The 18458-nt window shown below is 46.0% G+C and overlaps 2 protein-coding genes across 3 annotated transcripts; both read left to right on the top strand.

The window, feature by feature from the left end:
- The first annotated feature begins 1747 nt into the window (after positions 1-1747).
- On the top strand, positions 1748-10626 carry CCDC105 (coiled-coil domain containing 105). Of its 2 annotated transcripts, none has more exons than XM_033141449.1 (8): positions 1748-1987; positions 4318-4894; positions 5835-5939; positions 6919-7117; positions 7475-7641; positions 8719-8814; positions 8965-9078; positions 10101-10626. In XM_033141449.1, the coding sequence occupies exons 2-8, from the start codon at positions 4340-4342 to the stop codon at positions 10299-10301; spliced, it is 1437 nt and encodes a 478-aa protein (XP_032997340.1). In that variant the 5' UTR covers positions 1748-1987; positions 4318-4339; the 3' UTR covers positions 10302-10626. The 2 variants fall into 2 exon arrangements, with proteins under 2 accessions (XP_032997340.1, XP_032997339.1); XM_033141448.1 differs by having other exon boundaries at positions 4315-4894.
- Positions 10627-11981: 1355 nt separating this feature from the next.
- Positions 11982-16687, top strand: RPS5 (ribosomal protein S5). The gene is made up of 6 exons (XM_033141447.1): positions 11982-12103; positions 13511-13616; positions 13734-13943; positions 15261-15389; positions 15633-15731; positions 16555-16687. Exons 2-6 carry the CDS (start codon positions 13512-13514, stop codon positions 16621-16623), a joined length of 612 nt encoding a protein of 203 aa, XP_032997338.1. The 5' UTR covers positions 11982-12103; position 13511; the 3' UTR covers positions 16624-16687.
- The last annotated feature ends 1771 nt before the right edge of the window (positions 16688-18458 follow it).

The following is an 18458-nucleotide window of genomic DNA, read 5'->3' as shown; positions in this document are numbered from 1 at the left end:
AGAGATATAGACAGTAGAGTCCCTCAAAGATTGGTAATGGGATCTGTGCTTTTTTAACTTGTTCATAAGCAATTTAGAGTTGGAGTGGCCAAGTTTGCTGGTGATACTAAGTTTAAGGTTACCAGACATCCCCGTTTTCCAGGGACAGACCCCGGATTTACAAATCAGTCCCCATACAAAATCTATTAAAGTTGAAAAGTGTCCTTGGATTCATTGAATTTTTTTTGGTAACCTTAACTAACTTGTTGAGGGTAGATAGAAAAGACAAAGGCGAAAGCCGAGGGGTGTGTGTGTGTGTGTGTGTGTGTGTGTGCGGGCAAGCTAGAATAATAGAATCATAGAATCTTAGAGTTGGAAGGGACCCCATGGGTCATCTAGTCCAGCCCCCTGCAATGCAGGAATCTCAGCTAAAGCATCTATGACAGATGGCCATCCAACCTCTGCTTAAAAACCTCCAAGGAAGGACAGTCCACCACCTCTCATGGGAGTCTGTTCCACTGCTGAACAGCGCTGTCAGAAAGTTTTTCCGAATGTTTTATTCGGAATCTCCTTTCTTGCAACTTGAAGCCATTGGTTCGAGTCCTACCCTCCAGAAGACAAGCATGTTCCCTCCTCCACGTGACAGCCCTTGAGATATTTGAAGATGGCTATCATATCTCCTCTCAGTCTCCTCTTTTCCAAGCTAAACATACCCAGCTCCTTCAAGTGCTCCCCATAAGGCTTAGTATCCAGAAGCTGGAGGAAGTAGCAAGCTAAATCCTGTGAGGGAGAGACATGCCTGATTTCTGCTCATATCCAAGTCTGTGGTGAAGCAAGGCCCTTTTGGGGTTCTAATGCTGTGAACACCTCCATTGTAGGCTCAAGTTGTATATATGTGTAAATAAACCATATATCATAAAGCCACTGCAGTCTCCGCTGTCCCTCATTCCAGAAGAAACACAAACCCTGCGTAAGCACCTGGAACACCTGGAATCTCACCCTGCTCAGATATTGGGGTGGCCTGCAGCAATATTTATCACCGTTTGTACTTAAAAGAGTTTCATTTTTCTGTTGACTGCACACATACCGTGTTTCTCCTAAAATAAGACACCGTCTTATATTTTTTCCCCCTCAACCAAACACAGTATGGCTTATTTTCAGGGGATGTCTTATTTTAACCGCGTCGCATTGGTACGCTGCATAGCCACGCCTCTCCAGGCTGTTTTAATGGGAGGTGCCGCGTCACTATGGCTTATTTTCGGGGTATGGCTTATTTTTGGGGAACGGCTTATATTTCGCAAATGCATAGAAATCCTGCTATGGCTTATTTTATGGCTATGTCTTATTTTGGGAGAAACAGGGTAGTAATCTCCCAACTGCCTATCTACCCATTTACCTGCAACTCAGGATAACACTTCATGCATCTGATGAAGTGGTCTCTAGTCAGCGAAAGCTTCGACATACGATATACTAGACTTGTTAGGTTCCCCTGCATGCCACAGACAAGCTTTCGGAGTTATGGGTTTTGTTGCTGTTGTGTTTTAAACCGTATTTGCCACCTTGAGCTGCTTGGAGGAAAGGAGGGTGCTGTGATGCCAGAAACCAAAAAGGGAATGCAGTAAAAGCAGCACCCGGACCTTGAGATTACGAGTCACTGCTGCTTACGTCGCGGTGCAAACCCTCCTGCTCTCGGCGGCTCAAATTTCTCCGAATACCTAGGAAGACGAGCTGTTGCTCCTTCTCAAATGCTTCTCTGCTGCCTCCGCTTACGGGAGGCATCTCTGGCAAGGCAGCAGCATTGTGAGGCGAGCACCTGCTGCCATGGCAACCAACACCGCTGAAGCGACAGGGACGGCTTGGCCTGTGCCAGAGAAGAGCCTGTTTGGAGGACTGCACCGTCCGTTTGGGTGAGGCAAGAGACACAGGCCTCCCATGCCCTCCTGGAAGGCTGGACCCGAGGCCTGTGCCCTTAACATTGCCCTAGAGATCTCAGCCTTATTGGACCCAGGTAAAGATAGCTCAAGCAGGCCCAGCTAACTTGACCCCCTCTCCCCACCTCCATCATTCCCCGCTGTGGACCCAGGCCAGGCCACGAGGTGCGGCCTCTCCTACTACTCCGTTTTCTAGGGGTATGTGGGGTACTCGCACACGTGGCACTGGGAACTGTCCTCATTAATACCCCCTTATTCCAGTATTCCTCTTTGCAGGCTGCAGGTAAGACTGGGCTTCCCCCAGTAGGGAAAGAGGCAGCTTTGGGACACAAGGGTGAACTGGTTGGATTTTGGGTCTGATCCAGGCATAGTCCCATAGTTTGGGACTACAATTCCCATCATCCCTGACCACTGGTCCTGTTAGCTAGGGGCGATGGGAATTGTAGTCGCAAACATCTGGAGGGCCGGAGTTTGCCTATGCCTGGTTTGATCCATCGAAATCCACAAAACTAGTTTATTGTATGTTCTTGTGTGATAATTCTGCAGAGTGTGTTGCAAGCTCTGGAATATTGTGGGATTATGTAGCAGTAAAAGTGTCGGACTAGGACAGGCATAGGCAAACTCGGCCCTCCAGATGTTTTGGGACTACAATTCCCATCATCCCTGACCACTGGTCCTGTTAGCTAGGGGCGATGGGAGTTGTAGTCCCAAAACATCTGGAGGGCCGAGTTTGTCTATGCCTGGACTAGGATCTTGGAGGCCAGAGGTGCTTGCCCTGCTTGTGGGAGGCCCATTGAAATTAATGGATATTATTAACTCAGGTACGTTAATTTCAACGAATCTGCTCTGAGCAGGTGGGGAGAACCCAACAGATGGCCAGGTCAGAGGCAGTAATGCTTCTGAAGACCAGTTAATGGAAACCACAAGAGGGAAGAGGTCCTGCTCAGGTCCTGCTTAGGTTAGGGGTTTCCCCCCAGGCATTTGGTTGGTCACTATGAGAACAAGGTGCTGGGTCGGCCTGATCCAGCACGCTCTTCTTATGTTCTTATGAAAGATCAGGGCTAATAGCAATGAGGACGCAAACAGTACCATTGCTTATCATTTGAATGTGTGGAGCACATGGCAGGCAGGAGCAGATGCTTAAAGGAACTTGGACCACTGGACCAGTTTAATGGAACGCACAAGATTTTAGAGCTCAAGTTGCCACCTGTCAAAATTAAAATTCCACCCCAAATGTTTAAATCAGATGTACAATATTTTCATAGTTTTAGTCAGTGCTTTTTTTCTGGGGGGATGCAGGGGTACACATACCCCTAAACATTTTGTGAATCTTTGTACTTTTGTCCATTTACTGTATTTATTTTTCCCAATTTGAACTATAAAATGGTGATTTTCTTGAGTCTAAATGAGAGCACCCCTAAACATTTTTAGGGGGGGGGGGAAGCACTGCTTTTAGTTGTTCACTTCCCAACCTCACACCCAAGTTTTGCTCTGTCTCAGATTCGGGTTCTAAGAATTTGCGATTCCCATATCAAAATGTGAATATTCCACACCAACACAGAAAGACGCACACACTTAGAAGAAGCAGCTCAATTCCAAATTAGCATTTGCAAATGCTAAAATTTGGGACCAGGATTGGCAGGGGGTCAGGGGAGGATTTCACAATTTTAGAAATGTTGAACTCTTTTAATCTCCAGCTTACACCTGGGACCGAGCTGGCATTAGGTGTTTAGAATGGTGTTTTATGGTTCATAGCAACATTTGTACCATTAGGCACCACTGCATTTAGGGATGGGTGAATCTGTCAATTTCAGTTTCTCTTGGTCTCACATTTTTCCAATCTCATGTCCAGTTCTCCATATGTCCACATCAGTTTGCAGTTTGTTTGTTTAAAAAATTCCTTATGGAAATTCGTAAGCATTTTAGCGTAAATTTCTCCTAACACACATATTTTTGTATGAAGTTTTGTCTAATATACCTATCTTTGCAAATCAATGTTCCCTAATTTGTATGTTATTTTCATGCATTAATTACCCAACCATATGCATTTTTGTACACATTACTTATCTGGACTAATGCAGAATTCAGAGAAGTTGTGAATCTTGAAGGACAGCTATGTTTAGGTTTGCATATTGTTTCCAAAAGTGCACACTGACAGGTACACCTTTAAAAAGAGAACTGAGTAAGCTTTCTCTCCCATCCCTAAATGCATTTTAACAGGTGCATAGATCCATTTCCCCTCCCTTTCATCTCAGAACACAATGGCATTTTTCACAGTCCCTCTCCAGGTCCCGTTCAACTTCGGCCCCACCACTTGGTAGCTTATTCTCGAACCGCAGCAGCATCCTGTCCCAGGAAGTTGCAGCAGGATTGCAGAGTGATTTTTGCTCCTCTTCCTTGGCAGCAGCAACAGCCGCTCGGCCGCAGCCATGGGCCCCCCTGCCCACTTGGTCACAGGCCTGGTAGGTGCTGAGAAATGGCATAGGGACACCCATGCCACAGTTCACGAAACCTCCAAGCTGACGCAGCGCTGCGCGAAGGACGCCCTTGACCTTTGGTGTCCACTCCGAGCCCCAGGCCAGCCTGAGGAAACACCGTATGAGAAAAAGACCAAGATCGACTCTTGGAAATTCAAGATAGATGTCCATCCAACTGGAGAGGTGACAACCAAGCCACCGGAGGGGCCGGGGGTGACCCTGTGGAGGAGCAAAATCAAACCCCCTCCTTGGGTGTGCAAGATGGCCTTGCCCTGCTGCCGAGACTTCGCCACCCTCAAGAACAATGAGTATGTGGCCCAGTACGTCAGGGAGACGCGGCTGGTGGTGAGCCGCCTGCGGCAGGCTCTCCTGGAGATCAACGAACAGTTCAAGCTGCTGCTGCGTTGGAGATTACAACTGGACGCCACGCTGGATCAAATCCGCCAGGGCCTCGTTACCAACAAGCAGAGCCAAGCCATTCGGGAGCACCGGCCGGAAGTAGAGAAGGTGAGACCTGCATCTCAACCCTGCAGTGAACCCACCCTACCGCTTACAAAACAAGCAGTGCTATCAGTTGCTACTCATCCTGATGGCCATGTTCTCCCTCCACTGTCGGAGGCAATATACTTATGCATGCCAGTTGCTGTTGTGCCCAGGTCCTCCTTGTTTGTTTCCTAGAGGCATCTGGTTGGCCGCTGTCAGAACAGGATGCCTGGCTAGATGGGCCACTGGCCTGATCCAGCAGGTCCTTTTTACATTCTTAGTCGACTCGCCCTGCATGTTCCCAAGCACTAGATCTCAAACAGCAAGTGTGCTCTTGCACGGCATTTATTGAGTACCCGAGGCTAAGTTTTTATTTCTTCTAAACACCTTGCGGGGCTCTCTGATTCACCTTGTGCCCCCACCCAAAGCATATGGTGCTTCTCTGTACAGAACATGCTGCAAAGCAGGCAACACACACACATACACACACACTAGGGCTGGGCGATATCTGGTTTTCAACATCGTGATACGTCACCAGCTAAACATTGTGATATATTTATATATCACGATGTCTGAAATAAGGATGGAACTATGTAGAGGCAAACAGTAGGGCTGGGCGATATCTGGTTTTCAACACTCTGATATTTCACCAGCTAAACATTGTGACATACCAACATATCATGATGTCTGAAATAAGGATGGAGCTATGTTGAGGCACTGGCTGGCTTCACGGTTTCCCCCGCATAATGGCTTTTTCATAACACACACACACACACACACACACACACACACACACACAGGCTGGGCAAGGTTGTCAAAAATAAGTTTGATGTCCAGATCGTGGTAACGGTTTCATAATATTCAACATGGCGATATACCGCGAATCATGAAGTGTCCATGTGTTATGCAGTCTAGTTTACAACCATTCACCCACCCAACCTTTGTTCCTCTCCCTGGTATGTAGGTACCTGACAAGGTAGATGCACTGATGAAATGGGAGAAGGATGAGTTTCTGAAACAGAAAGCCAAGCTGGAAGGGATGATGGCGATGTCAGAAGATCATATGAAGGTAGGAAAGAAGGCAGGGAATGGAGGCAGGGTCAGGCCTCCACAACCCGTACAGGCAAGGGAGGCAGACCAGGTGGACACCAGCGCATGAAAAATTATTGTTATTATTGCTATTTATTTATTTGAATTTATATACCACCTTATACCTGGAGGTCTCAGAGCGGTTCACAGAAAAGATCAACATAAAAACCAAATATATCAAAATAAAAACAACAACCCCAAAACACCCGCCTGCATACACAGAAGGGCTTTGCACTTGTGATTATCCCCTCTAAAGGGAAGACAAAGGAAATGAAACTCATTTTTTTCTTTTTAAAATAATTCTTATTGGTTTTTAGATAATCGAGAACGTTTTCAAAGCATCTGGGGACACCCCTGTTTATTTGGTGTTAGTTGACACCCTTGACAAATACGAAAGCTTAGGGCCGCCTCACTTTTTGTTATATTGCTGTATTTTGTATTCTGCTTTTGGGGACTTTTTGCTTTTCTTATAAAACGATTTTTTAAAGCAGCAATACAAGTACTGCTTATACAGCACAGAGGCGGAATCCTGTGATCTCAGGAGGTGAGGTAGCTTCGTTACATTTGCTGGGATTGGTAGTTAGTCCTGTCAGATTAAACTACAGTTCCCAGCATTCTTTGGGGGAAGCCATATGCTTTAAATATATGGTGTGGCTGTGACCCCTTATGCAGCAATTCAACATAGTAACTGGATGGAATTGTCACTGGAGCATAGCTGTCAACTTTTCCCTTTTCTTGCGAGGAAGCCTATTCGGAATAAGGGAATTTCCCTTAAAAAAGGGGAAAAGTTGACAGCTATGCACTGGAGGAGGCAATTCGGAAAGGGAAGGAGTTGAATTATAGTTGCTGCTTTCTCCCTCTGCTGCACCTAATAGGCGTGGCTCAGATTTGGGGTTGGAGGGGCATGGATGGAAGCTAGTTTCTTATCGTGGTTTCTTCCACCCAATGACTTGTTGCAGGCACTGGGCACATGTCGGCAAACTCTGGAAATGCTGTGCAATGAACGGGGCCGTGTTCTGGACCTGGTGCCACAACCTTTCCGCATGGTTCTCCTAGGGGCTGGGCGTGATTCCTGGCTTGGACTGAGCCGTCCCTCATCCCCCTGGGTGGAGCGTAACGAGACACCTATCCCTAACCCCATTGCAGCCTTCACACCAGGTAAGGGGGAAATCCCTCCCCAGTTTCCATAACGAAAATTATTTACAACTCATATTAATGTACTTGCCATTCATTCATTGGGCAGGCTATATAAAAATGAGGGGCAGTGCTCGTCTCTGGCCCCTCAAATATAATGGGTTGGCCTAGATTTGCATAGGCTTAACTTTGGTACTTTATAGTTCCAAGACAGAAACACAGAACTGGACTGGAACCTTTCCTTAAAACAGATTATTTAAGGAAGGGCCAGTGTCAGAAAATCACCCACCGGCAAAGGAAGGTGACTGGAGCTGGGGTATCATGTACCATTTAACAGAACCAACAAGCCAGATTTAAGAAGCATCCCAATTTCCTTTTCAGAGTGTGCGGCAGCTCTAGAGGATGCCCGGCGCCTCACCACTCTTACCAAGGATGTGGTCCAACAGTTGCAAAAGGCCATCAATGAAGCGCAAGAAACCCGCAATACAGCCCACACCACCATTGAAAACAGCCTGCAGGGCAAGAGGGATGAGACACTCTGTCATAAGGTAAAGGGAGACCCAACATGCTGATAAATTGGCTGTGTTACACATGAAATTATTCTTGCATGTGCATACAGAACCACATATTGGCTTGAAACCCTGCTTTCTAACGCTAAGTCTCAGCCTCAGTGGATGCATCTGTGAAACTTGTTTATGCAGAGCTGCTCAAAGTCAGCAAAGCTGTTCTTGATTAAACAAGCCTCTGCAGTCCAGAAATTGGGCCACTGCACACACACACAAACTTCTTGCACAGCAAAGTTACAAAATGTGGTGGTAGCCAGTAGCTCAGGGCCCAAGTATTTGTGATAATGATCCATGTTATTAGACCTTGCATGCTGTGTCTTTTGAAAAACATAAACAGCAGGCATAGGGACCCTTGAGATGCATTAGGACTAGCATGGGAGAAGTGTTAGCAACTGGTAGCTTTCTCACAGGATAAAAACAGACACCTGTAACAGACACATAGTCATGCTGGCCTCGCTGCTGCAGCTTTTGCAGCTCGGCGTGTATTAATATCCTGACAAGAAGTGGGTGGGCTTTCACCTCTACCACAGTCCCAGTCAGAATTTCACCCTCTCACACACATCGAGTTGACTTAAAAGCATTATCGCAGTTTCTCTTTAGAGGACTGCTGAATTTGCATTGCTCTTGTACACTGCTTTGGCAGCATAATATTACTGGTAATTCACCCCTTCTCGTCATTAGATCAACCAGTTAATGAATAGGGATAAGTGATAACCCTCACCCCCTTCAGCTGACTTGCATGTGTCTCTCTGTGTTGTGTGTATGAGCAAGTGTGTGGGGTGGGCACCCCCACCACTGCCACGCGCCCCCTGGTGTGTTGATGAAGAGTGAATACAGCCCTCAGGCCAAAAAAAGTTAGCTAGCCCTGCTGTAAGGTATAAAGAGTTTGTTGTGTTCTCAAGTAGGCGAAACTTAATAGTCGGAAATTCGTCCCCTTTTCTAATGGCTCCTACTCTTTGCATGCCTGCACACACATTCTCACCTTTTCACACCAACAGCACAACTCATGTTTCCAAGCAACCTGGCTCAACATCTCCTTCATTGTTTTCTTTTTGGCAGGAACGGCTTGACATTACTCTGGCAGGAACTCGCAGCACCCTGCATCGCTGCCAACGTTTCCAGCATGAGATGCGCGTTACCCGGGGCATGGCCTTGGTGAGCAATAAGAGCTGGGAAGCGCCACTGCTGTGAGCCTTCACATTCCGGTTCCCTCCAGCTCTGCCTGCTTGGAGAGACTTGTCCTCCCCTTTCCCTCTCCACCACCGGGAATCCTCCTTTGATTCTGAACCATTTTTGTATCCACAGGGTCCTGAAAGTAGCAAGTACCTGGAGACACGGGAGAAGCTGACACGGCCAATGGTACAGGTGTACCAAAGACATGTAGGAACACAGCTGCCTGAAGCTGCAATCCTCAACCAGGTAGGATGCCAGTAGGGACAAAGAGCAGGCCTTTGACTGCAATACAACTGGGGTGGAGAACTGGATCTGGCTGGTGGGCCAGATCCTTGTTCCCTGTCCTCCCCTGCCACATCTTCTACAGGCCAACTTTGGCTGATAGGCGGGTCTGCCCACCTGTTATTTGACAATGATGTCAGGTGACCCATTTTCCTCTGCCTGTGTGGCTTGAAATAAAACCACTGCTGGCAAAGGGGCAGTGCTCTGGAAGCGCTGACAACGAGCTGATTGCTGATGCTTGCAAAAATTTGTTTACTCTCTTCCTAAAGCTGGAACCTTATGCAGGAAAGTGGTAAAGGTTAGAGATGTACAATTGCCTCTTGTTTGCCTGGATAAAGGTTGGCATGTTTGTACAGTGGTACCTCGGTTTAAGAACAGTCCAGTTTAAGAACTGTTTGGTTTACAAGCTCCGCAAAACCAGAAATAGTGTCTTGGTTTGAGAACTTTGCCTCGGTCTAAGAATGGAATCTGAACAGTGGAAGGGCACTGGCAGTGGGAGGCCTCATTAGGGAAAGCGTGCCTTGGTTTAAGAATGGTTTTGGTTTAAGAACAGACTTCTGGAATGGATTAAGTTCGTAAATTGAGGTACCACTGTATAGGCTCCTGAACTTCTGGAATGTAGTTTACTGTTGAACCCATTACTCCCACCCACTTTTTCCACTGGGCCCACCTCCCACTGGCATGCAGCCTCCAGAAAACTGCTCATGAGGGAATGCAATCCTTAGACTAAAAAGGGTTCCCTGCCTGTGCTGCATGTATAGGAATTGGGCTATTTCCACTATAGATGTCTACTCACAAGAAAATCCTACTGAGTTCAATGGAACTTACTGCCCAGGTAAGTGAGTGTAGGACTGGAGGCAACACTGCTAAATTGAACTATCTGTACAATTCAAACCCATGGATGGGAAGCTGACGGGTGGGGACATCTTCCCTGACTCCGGACCACCTGCTTACTTGTCTTTTTCTGCCTTTGTGTCTCTTTGTAGTCCACGGCACAGTTAAATCGCTCTATAGCAGAAACAGGGGAGAACATTAATCAGCTCAAAGCCACCCGGCGTTACCTGCGCAACTGCATTCACGACAAGCAGACGGGCTACCATGTGGATGGCAGTATTAAACGGCTGCGGCAGCGCCGCATGCTTCCACGCACTAACATGAATGAGGTTCTTGACTTGGTCTACACCTAAGGAGCAGAGCAAATTCATGGAGAGATCATACAAATAAAGAGCTGAACATGCTAGAAAGGCCCAGTATAATTTCCTCTGAACTGGGGATGAGGGGAAATATATGACTGGCTGCAGTCATACAATAGAGAATATAATAATACAGCATTTTAAAGCTCAATCATTATATATACATGTATAGAAAATGCAATCCCAAGTTTTTAGAGGGGAAGCACAATTTCATGAATGACAAGAATTAGTACTTTTCTATTTGAGAATCGAATCAGTAAATCCAAATCTGTCACTAATAAACTTTATGTGTTAAATATTAAATATATGGTCAGTGCTGCAGCATCTTGTGTAAATGGAGTCTTTGAATTCTCTTCTTCATGAAAAAATCGCACCCCCCACCCCCACCAAGTACTTTGCTTAGGTACTGGTATCAGTTTGGAAGTAGGAAGAGACAAAGAGCTGAGTGTATTGGTGAGAGGAGTGGCCCAGTTTTGCAAGTGAGCACAAGTGGACACTTTGCCATGGGCCCCTTCAATAGATCAAGTTGGTTTTCTTTTAACAATGGTCTGCAGTAGGATTCCTCCAAGGGAAAGGAGTCCTCTTGTGAGAAGAACAGCATAATCTATTCACTATGAATACAGCAAAAGACAGAAACCATATCTGTTAAGTCAGAGATGTGTTGGTGGGGACAGATGTCAAGTATGCAACTACCTGGAACCATAGTAGTGGCTGATAGGAAGCAACAGTAGGTTTCACATGCATCTGTGCCAGGCGGCAGCAGGATGGCAGTGTCCATCAGGGGTGGTTGGACAAATGCAATGAGACGGTCTGGCCATTGTAGGGCATACCAGACTGGGCACAACCCAAATATGGGGAGAAGGACACATTTCCCCAAAAGCTCAGAAGTAAGCCTTTACTCAGATGGGTGTATGTATGTAGGGAAGCATCAAGGGGAGAGATAGGAATATATTCCAGCGACACCTCTGGGCAGCATAATAAATGGAGCTCTGAAATTGATACTGGGGGTTTATTGGGTTGTTTTTTATTTTGATTATATATTTTGTGGTTTCATATTTTGATTTTGTTCTGTGAACCGTCCTGAAACCTCTGGGTATAGGGCGGTGTTTGTGTGTACACGTACACACACTGTCAAAGCATGGTCACTGAGCATGCCATGGCTCTAGCGTTTCAGGCCAGCAGAAGAACCCTGAGACGCCAAACAGTCGCCAAACAGGTTGCAAGTGTCTACTGCTTTCTTATAGGGCTCCCCGCCCCCTGCCATGTGCTTGTCTCAGAGAGACTTCGCCGACCGCCGCGGGGATAAGCTGCGCTTCGGTTAAAATTATCAGTACGCATGCGCCATCTCCCGAAACAACGCGATAAAACGCACCGGAAGCTCGCCGGAGAGACAAAAAAACTTTTAGAATCTCTATACCATATATACTATATCTCTATACTATATTCAGAGGTGTGTCCCCCAAAACGAGTATTGGAAGCGTTACAAAACGTCGAAAGACGGGGGAGGGGTGGGTGCGAAATATAAGAAAAACAAGATAAATTTCCACAACAACCGCTTCTTCGGCATCCAGGCTGCCATTTTGAATCGGAAGTAGAGGATGGTTAACAGACGCGCGTGCGCGGAACAAACCACGCGAGAACTTTTGTTCGCCGAGAGAGTGAGAACGTAGCCGCGCATGCGTATGGCGCGCCGGAAGCCGGTAGCCCGTGCATAAGACTCTGGGTAACCCCGCGCGTGGCCCTTTTCTGCCTCTGCGAGCGAGCGGGACGCGGGGAGGAGAGCGAAGCGCCTCCATGTGAGTTTCTGCGGAGGGGGGGAAAAGGGGTGGAAAGCGGAGGCTTATTGGGGGGCAGTGAGGGGGGAAGACTATCAACCAGCGTGAAGGCCGGAAAAAGGTCTCCTGGGGGGCCGGGAAGGAGGGAGGCGCAGAGAAATCGAGGGCGGCGGTAAAGCCACTGTACGGGGAGGCCCCGCTTCAGATCCCGCCTGACTGCCAAGCTGGCCACGTGGCCGCTCGTCACCCCTCGGTTCTACTCCGCAGGGTTGTTGTGAAGGAGGGAGACGGAGGACCATTTGCGCCTCCCTCCCTCGGCTCCTGGGGGCGGAAATGTGATGAGTTTTATTTCAGCAATAGTCGTTTTAAGAAGGGAGGGCGAGCGAGCTTGGCTTTCTCCCTACCTGGACCTCGTTAGCTGATTGCTTCATTGCCTTGGGTTGGACCAAATGACCCTTTGGTGGGGAGGGGGGTCCCTTCCAACCCTACAGTTGTGTGATACGCTTCAGCCCGACTTGCAAGTCGTATTTAGCCCCGCCAATTTTATATGAGGCCCATTTCAGGAGCCCTCTCTTTCCTTCACCACTTCACAAAAGGGAAAGGTAGGCCCGATTTTGCAGATCTGCTCCCCACTTTTGCTTAAGAAAGATGGAAGGGACCAAGCCTGCAGTCATACACTTTTGACACTTTTTGCAAATATAGCATTTCATTTCTTCTTATTTGTTGCACAAATCTTGTGTTGTCTCAGTTGCATTATCACAAGGGTTTGGGGCGCCAGGTGTTCACATTCAAAATGAGGGTGCAAAACAGTGCCCTAACTTTCTAGACAAGAATGCAGCAACATTACAGGTAGCTAAGATGATGGCCTCATTAAATTGTTTGACTGAAGCTCCCATCAGCCCCAGCCAGCATGGCTGGTGGTCAGGAATGATGGGAGCTGAAGTTGATCAACATATGATGTTTTTATTTCTTTATTTTGGAAATCGCTCGAGTGGTAGATCTGATAGTGAGCAAGGTAACCCAAATTTGAATGAATGAGCATACGGTATTTCAAATTCTGTACATGGCACAAACAGATAGAGAATCTGTATTCAGTGTGTGGGTGCATATGATAAACAGTCAATAAATTGTATATGGGCTGTATTAAAGATGTTGAATGCGGGATGTAGCTTACATAATCAATACCTTCCAAGCCTGTGCAAGAATCTTGCAGCTTGCTCTGTGTCTTCACAAGATTTGATGTCCTGTGTACCAAAAAAGGGTGACAGCTCGTACCTTTCATGTGCATAAAGGTACTTGACCCTGCTAGCCTAAAAAAATCACTTTTGTGTGGCAGTCAGTACAAGTTCAGTTTGCATATTCTACCGGAGCCATTGAAGGGTAGATCGGGCCAATTCAGGACCTAATAGCTATTTATTCCACCTCTAGAATGACTGACTGGGAGACAGCCCCTGCTGTGGCAGAGACCCCTGATATCAAGCTGTTTGGGAAATGGAGTACAGATGATGTTCAGATCAGTGACATCTCCTTGCAGGTATGGAACGAGGTTGTAAACAAACTGGGCAGAGCTCTAGGATAGCGTTGTCTTCCGGCTGAGAATGAGCTTGCATCCCTGCTTGTTCCCTAATACTTTTTCCTTATGCTTCTTTAGGATTACATTGCAGTGAAGGAGAAATATGCCAAGTATTTGCCACACAGTGCTGGGCGCTATGCTGCCAAGCGCTTCCGCAAAGCCCAGTGTCCTATCGTTGAGCGCCTCACTAACTCGATGATGATGCATGGACGCAACAATGGCAAGAAGCTCATGACTGTGCGCATCATCAAGCATGCCTTCGAGATCATCCATCTGCTCACAGGAGAGGTGAGTTGGACACGGAGCAGAAAAGCTGTCTGTGGAAGCTGACATATTGTGAGGTGGGTTTTTGATCCTGGAGGCTAGAGGGAGAGGAGATGGATAAACCTACCAGAAAGAAATACCTGGTGTGACTTGAGGCCTAGCTATGCATGTTGAAGCAAAATTTAGGTACAGTTTTAGAAAACATTAGTTGACTAAGAAATGTGTTTTAGTCATCTAAAGAGTAAGTGGATGTTCTTTCTACTCAATAGTAGTGTATTTTGGGAAGAAGAGCCCAGTATGTGTTGTTTCAGAAGGCAAGCAATAGAAAAAACTAAGTTTCCTCCCAACCCATCAAACGCAAATTGTGTTGACTGATGTGGCCCATTACACGCTTCCCATTATTTTCAGTGTGATGCAAAGTAGTTGTTTCTCAGAATATGTTTGGGTATTGGTCAAGGTAAAGGTTTTTAATCCATTCCCTAAGGTCCAGCGAGATACACGGATTGCTAAATATGTATGTTGCAATCTTATTTTCCCACTTGACAAATTAAAAAACTATCAAATCAAATTGGTTCTGACTCGCATCCACTTGAGAGTTCTTAAAGTGAAATTGTGGGTTTTCTAATACAAATAAATGATTTGTTCCCAAAATCAATCTCCATTCTTGCAAGGTTTCCAGAAGTGCCGTAGAACTACTTGGTTTGTGTTGGGCTTTTAGCAGGTGTTAAGCAGTTAGCATTTTCACAAGTGTTTTAATTGTATTATTAGACAATTCTAGTGAAGGTTTCCACTACCAAGCCTTCTGGATATGGTGGGGTGAAAATTCAGCTCCCCAAAAGTACAGAATTGCATAGGTTTGTATTTACTGGGCTATCCTGATTTGCTATGCATCTTTTGTTTCCAATATTTTTAGTAATACTCTTATATACTAAGAGCATTTATGTGAATTAACATTTGGGCAGGTCTCCCTTTCACTTGGGATGAAATTTGCAGGTTTTGTGGATGGGCTTACAGGATTGTTCTCAGTTCCTTAAGTATATATTACCTTTGTTCTCTAGCCTTGTTTTTTTGTTTGGAGGCATTGTGTCTCTCATTGGAGGGATTGTACAGAAGGTGGGGGGCCTTGTCATCAACTTCCTGTAAGTCATTTCTGGTATATGAACCTAGAATGTTTTGTGCTAATCTTCACTTGTGTGGGCTGTGTCCTTTATACGGAAGGGGAAAGTGAGTCTGAAGAGATGTGTCTTGTGTAAGTCATGACATTGGCTGTGATTAGAAACGGTACGTTACTCCGTGGAGTAGACTGTAGTTGCAGCCTTAACCTGCTTATCTTTTTCACAGAACCCCCTTCAAGTCCTGGTGAATGCCATCATCAACAGTGGCCCCCGTGAAGACTCTACCCGTATTGGTCGAGCTGGCACAGTGAGGAGACAAGCTGTTGACGTGTCACCTTTGCGTCGTGTCAATCAGGTATGGGATTGTCCTGTAAGAGCTATTTGACCGTGGAATGAACTCACTTGGCAGGTGGTAGTGGTTTTCAAGCAGAGGTTGGATGGCCATCTGTTGGGGTGCTTTAGTCGAGATTCCTGCGTTGGAGGGGGTTGGACTGGATGATCCTCAGGGTCCCTTCCAGCTCTACAATTCCATGATTAAGGAAGAGCATTTTCTCAGTTGACTCTGCATTCCAATGTAATCCCTGTCTCCCCCCTGCAGGCTATCTGGTTGCTCTGCACTGGGGCTCGTGAAGCTGCCTTCCGCAACATAAAGACGATAGCTGAGTGCCTAGCAGATGAGCTGATCAATGCAGCTAAGGTGAGAATCAACTAATAGCAAGTTCCTTCCATGGGGTTTAAGTAGCATCCTGACAGCGGCACACCATAAGCTTTTTTTTTACTGTTGTTATTCTAGTGTGTGGTTAATTAATTAACTGTTTTGGAAGCATTTTAACTGCTGCTGCTTTTTAATTTTGAAAAACATATTTTCTAGTAGTGTCGTGTTCTTGTGTTTTTAAGTTTTATGCAAAAGCATTTTCCTGAAAGGCAGTGCAGGAATAAGTAAATTGTTGTCACTTTGAAATCAGCAGCAGGGTTTTCAAAGCCAGATGCAGGGATGGTAAATAGGGCTCTCATTATAACCCCAAGAGTGAATTGGTTTGCGGCGATAGTTGTCCTAAACTGCAAAATATACAAGTGCAGTACTCCTTGAAGATTTTAGCCGTAAGTTGCCTAAGAAATGCCTTGTGCAGCAGTAGGGACAGTTCCTGAAACTGAGACATTGTCACAGCAGCCCACAGTTGCTCTAGGTCTAGCTGTTAACAGCATTCTCAGGCAACGTAATCTCTGTTGTAAAATGATTGCTTGACGTGCAACCTGGTATTTGGCCCAAAAAACTTACAGTGTTGTTGGATTGAAACCATAATCTTAAATAGCTGAAACGGTATCCGTTATATGTGTATGCCAGTTGCTGCAACTATTCTGTAGCAACTCCTTCAGTTGTTCATTGGAGGGGTGCCTGTGTGAAGGTGTATGTGACTGGAATCGCCACCTATTGGGAATAACTTATTTGAGCAAAGCTTAGCATCATGCTGCTTGTGTGTGCATGTGTGTTGTGTCTCACGGTTGCTTTCCATTTCTAGGGTTCCTCCAACTCTTATGCCATCAAGAAGAAAGACGAGTTGGAGCGTGTGGCCAAGTCCAACCGTTAAAGAGCTGCTGCTGCTGCTGCTGCTGCTGGATATCCAAAGCGAATAAATTCTCATTTTCACACTGTTTTGCTTCTCTTCCTTGCAATCCACCTTCTTCTGAAGCATGTGGAGCTATGACCAAAAAGAGAATCTGTGTTGTGTTGTAGCAGTTTAGAGGTAGCAATGGCCGCCAACTTGGATGGCTTTTAAAAAAGAGGATTGGAAAAATTCATGGCTAAAACTCTCAGGAACTACTAGCTATGATGGCTGTGTTGTACCTCGCACTGTACTGTGTGTGCCTCTGACTGTCAGTTGCTTGAAATCACAAGTGGGGAGAGTTGCTGTCACACTCAAGTCCTGCTTGTGGTCTCTCTACAGGCAGCTGATTGACTACTCAGAGAGTATGCTGGACAACATGGACATTAGATCTAGTTTAGCTGTTGTGTTCTTAAATAAATTAACAGCAACAACCAATCCAGAACCACAGCTAAAACAACTGAAACTGTTAAAGCTAACAAAAACCACTCCCAACAGGAACTTGGTGCAGAAGTAAAGCACTCATAGATTGTGATTAAAAGCCTGGAAGAGAACAAGAAGCTCTTGTTCTTATCATTTGCCCTGAAATAACATAGCGCAGGCACCAGGTGAGCCTCTGGTGGGGCTACCACTAAAAAAGGTCCTTTCCCTAGCAACTGCCTAAGTTACTTCATTAGACACCTGGAAAAAGGCCTCTGGTTATCTGCTGCAAGCCACCTAGATACCTACTTAGTAGACCCCAATACACGTTTTGCCCACTTCTGTTCAATCTAAAAGAATGTGGAAGAGTTGCTGTTCCCTGGAGCTCTCTTGTCATTTACATGTCTGCAGGAGCAGAAGAGTTAGGTTACCTTTGTTTTACCCTCAGTCAGGGATAAGTTAGTACAGCTCAGACCTTTGTGCTTAAAAATGGTCATTTGGAATGCCATCCTTTGCTGCAAGTCATCCAGTCTGTGGACATTTTTTCATTTCCAGTTTCTCTGGGAAGGCTGCATTCAGCTTATTTGTGTTCATAATCTGCACAAGCCAAAGGTTTCACAGGTCAGTCATGCCTGCAAACCACACAAATCTTGGGTTTTGAATTTCATCCAAACAAGCTTATCTCCTTTCCATAAAACTTGGTTTTGCACTAAGCAAAATACAGCAGAGTTAATTGTTTAGAAAGGGAATTCCAAATATGCATGTGTCTATTGACGCTGGGTGTGCATCCTTCGTCCACCAAGTGCACTAAAAAAATTCCATGACAAGCAGAGTTTCACTTCCCCAAAGAAATTTTCATTCCACTTCCTGTGTTTACAGAAGTGACTTTGGTATGGTAAAAGTTGGGAAAGGTCTGTAACTTGCTGGTTCCAACACCTCCTTTGTATCCGGAGGCCAGGTTTAATCTTTAATTTGCAGCTCCAAGACGAGAGGTTGTATTGTAATTTGGTGCGCATAAATACAAGTTGTGAAATTTATCAAATGTCAAAAGATTAACAGGTGTCTAAATTGGATGCCCCCTTTGAGCCCTGGGCCGAAGAGCTTTCCACACCCCCTCCAATCAGCCTCGACTTCTATACATGGGAGTCCGGGTAGCTAGCATGGATCATGGCTACAGGTCTGTGGAGATATCAAAGCTGTTTGACTGTACTCTGCCACTTCAGATGATGGATAAGGAAAGACTCTGTCTCCCATTATCCCTGAGTATTGGCCAGGGGTCAGAAACCTTTTCCAGCCGTGGGCTGGTCCACTGTCTCTCAGACCATTGGTGGGCCCGACTATATATATATTTTTTTTGGGGGGGACGAACGAATTCCTGTGCCCCACAAATAACCCAGAGC

Source organism: Lacerta agilis, chromosome 2 (assembly GCF_009819535.1).
Source record: "Lacerta agilis isolate rLacAgi1 chromosome 2, rLacAgi1.pri, whole genome shotgun sequence".
NCBI classification, from domain to species: domain Eukaryota; kingdom Metazoa; phylum Chordata; class Lepidosauria; order Squamata; family Lacertidae; genus Lacerta; species Lacerta agilis.
The sequence above is the reverse complement of the archived record's forward strand: the minus strand, read 5'-3'. Positions and strand labels throughout refer to the sequence as shown.

Coding starts and splice junctions, on each gene's coding strand:
- RPS5 (XM_033141447.1), top strand. CDS start 13,512: ATGACTGACTGGGAGACAGCCCCTGCTGTGGCAGAGACCCCTGATATC. Junction 13,617..13,733: donor TCAGTGACATCTCCTTGCAG/GTATGGAACGAG, acceptor ATGCTTCTTTAG/GATTACATTGCAGTGAAGGA. Junction 13,944..15,260: donor TCCATCTGCTCACAGGAGAG/GTGAGTTGGACA, acceptor TCTTTTTCACAG/AACCCCCTTCAAGTCCTGGT.
- CCDC105 (XM_033141449.1), top strand. CDS start 4,340: ATGGGCCCCCCTGCCCACTTGGTCACAGGCCTGGTAGGTGCTGAGAAA. Junction 5,940..6,918: donor TGTCAGAAGATCATATGAAG/GTAGGAAAGAAG, acceptor GACTTGTTGCAG/GCACTGGGCACATGTCGGCA. Junction 8,815..8,964: donor TTACCCGGGGCATGGCCTTG/GTGAGCAATAAG, acceptor TTGTATCCACAG/GGTCCTGAAAGTAGCAAGTA.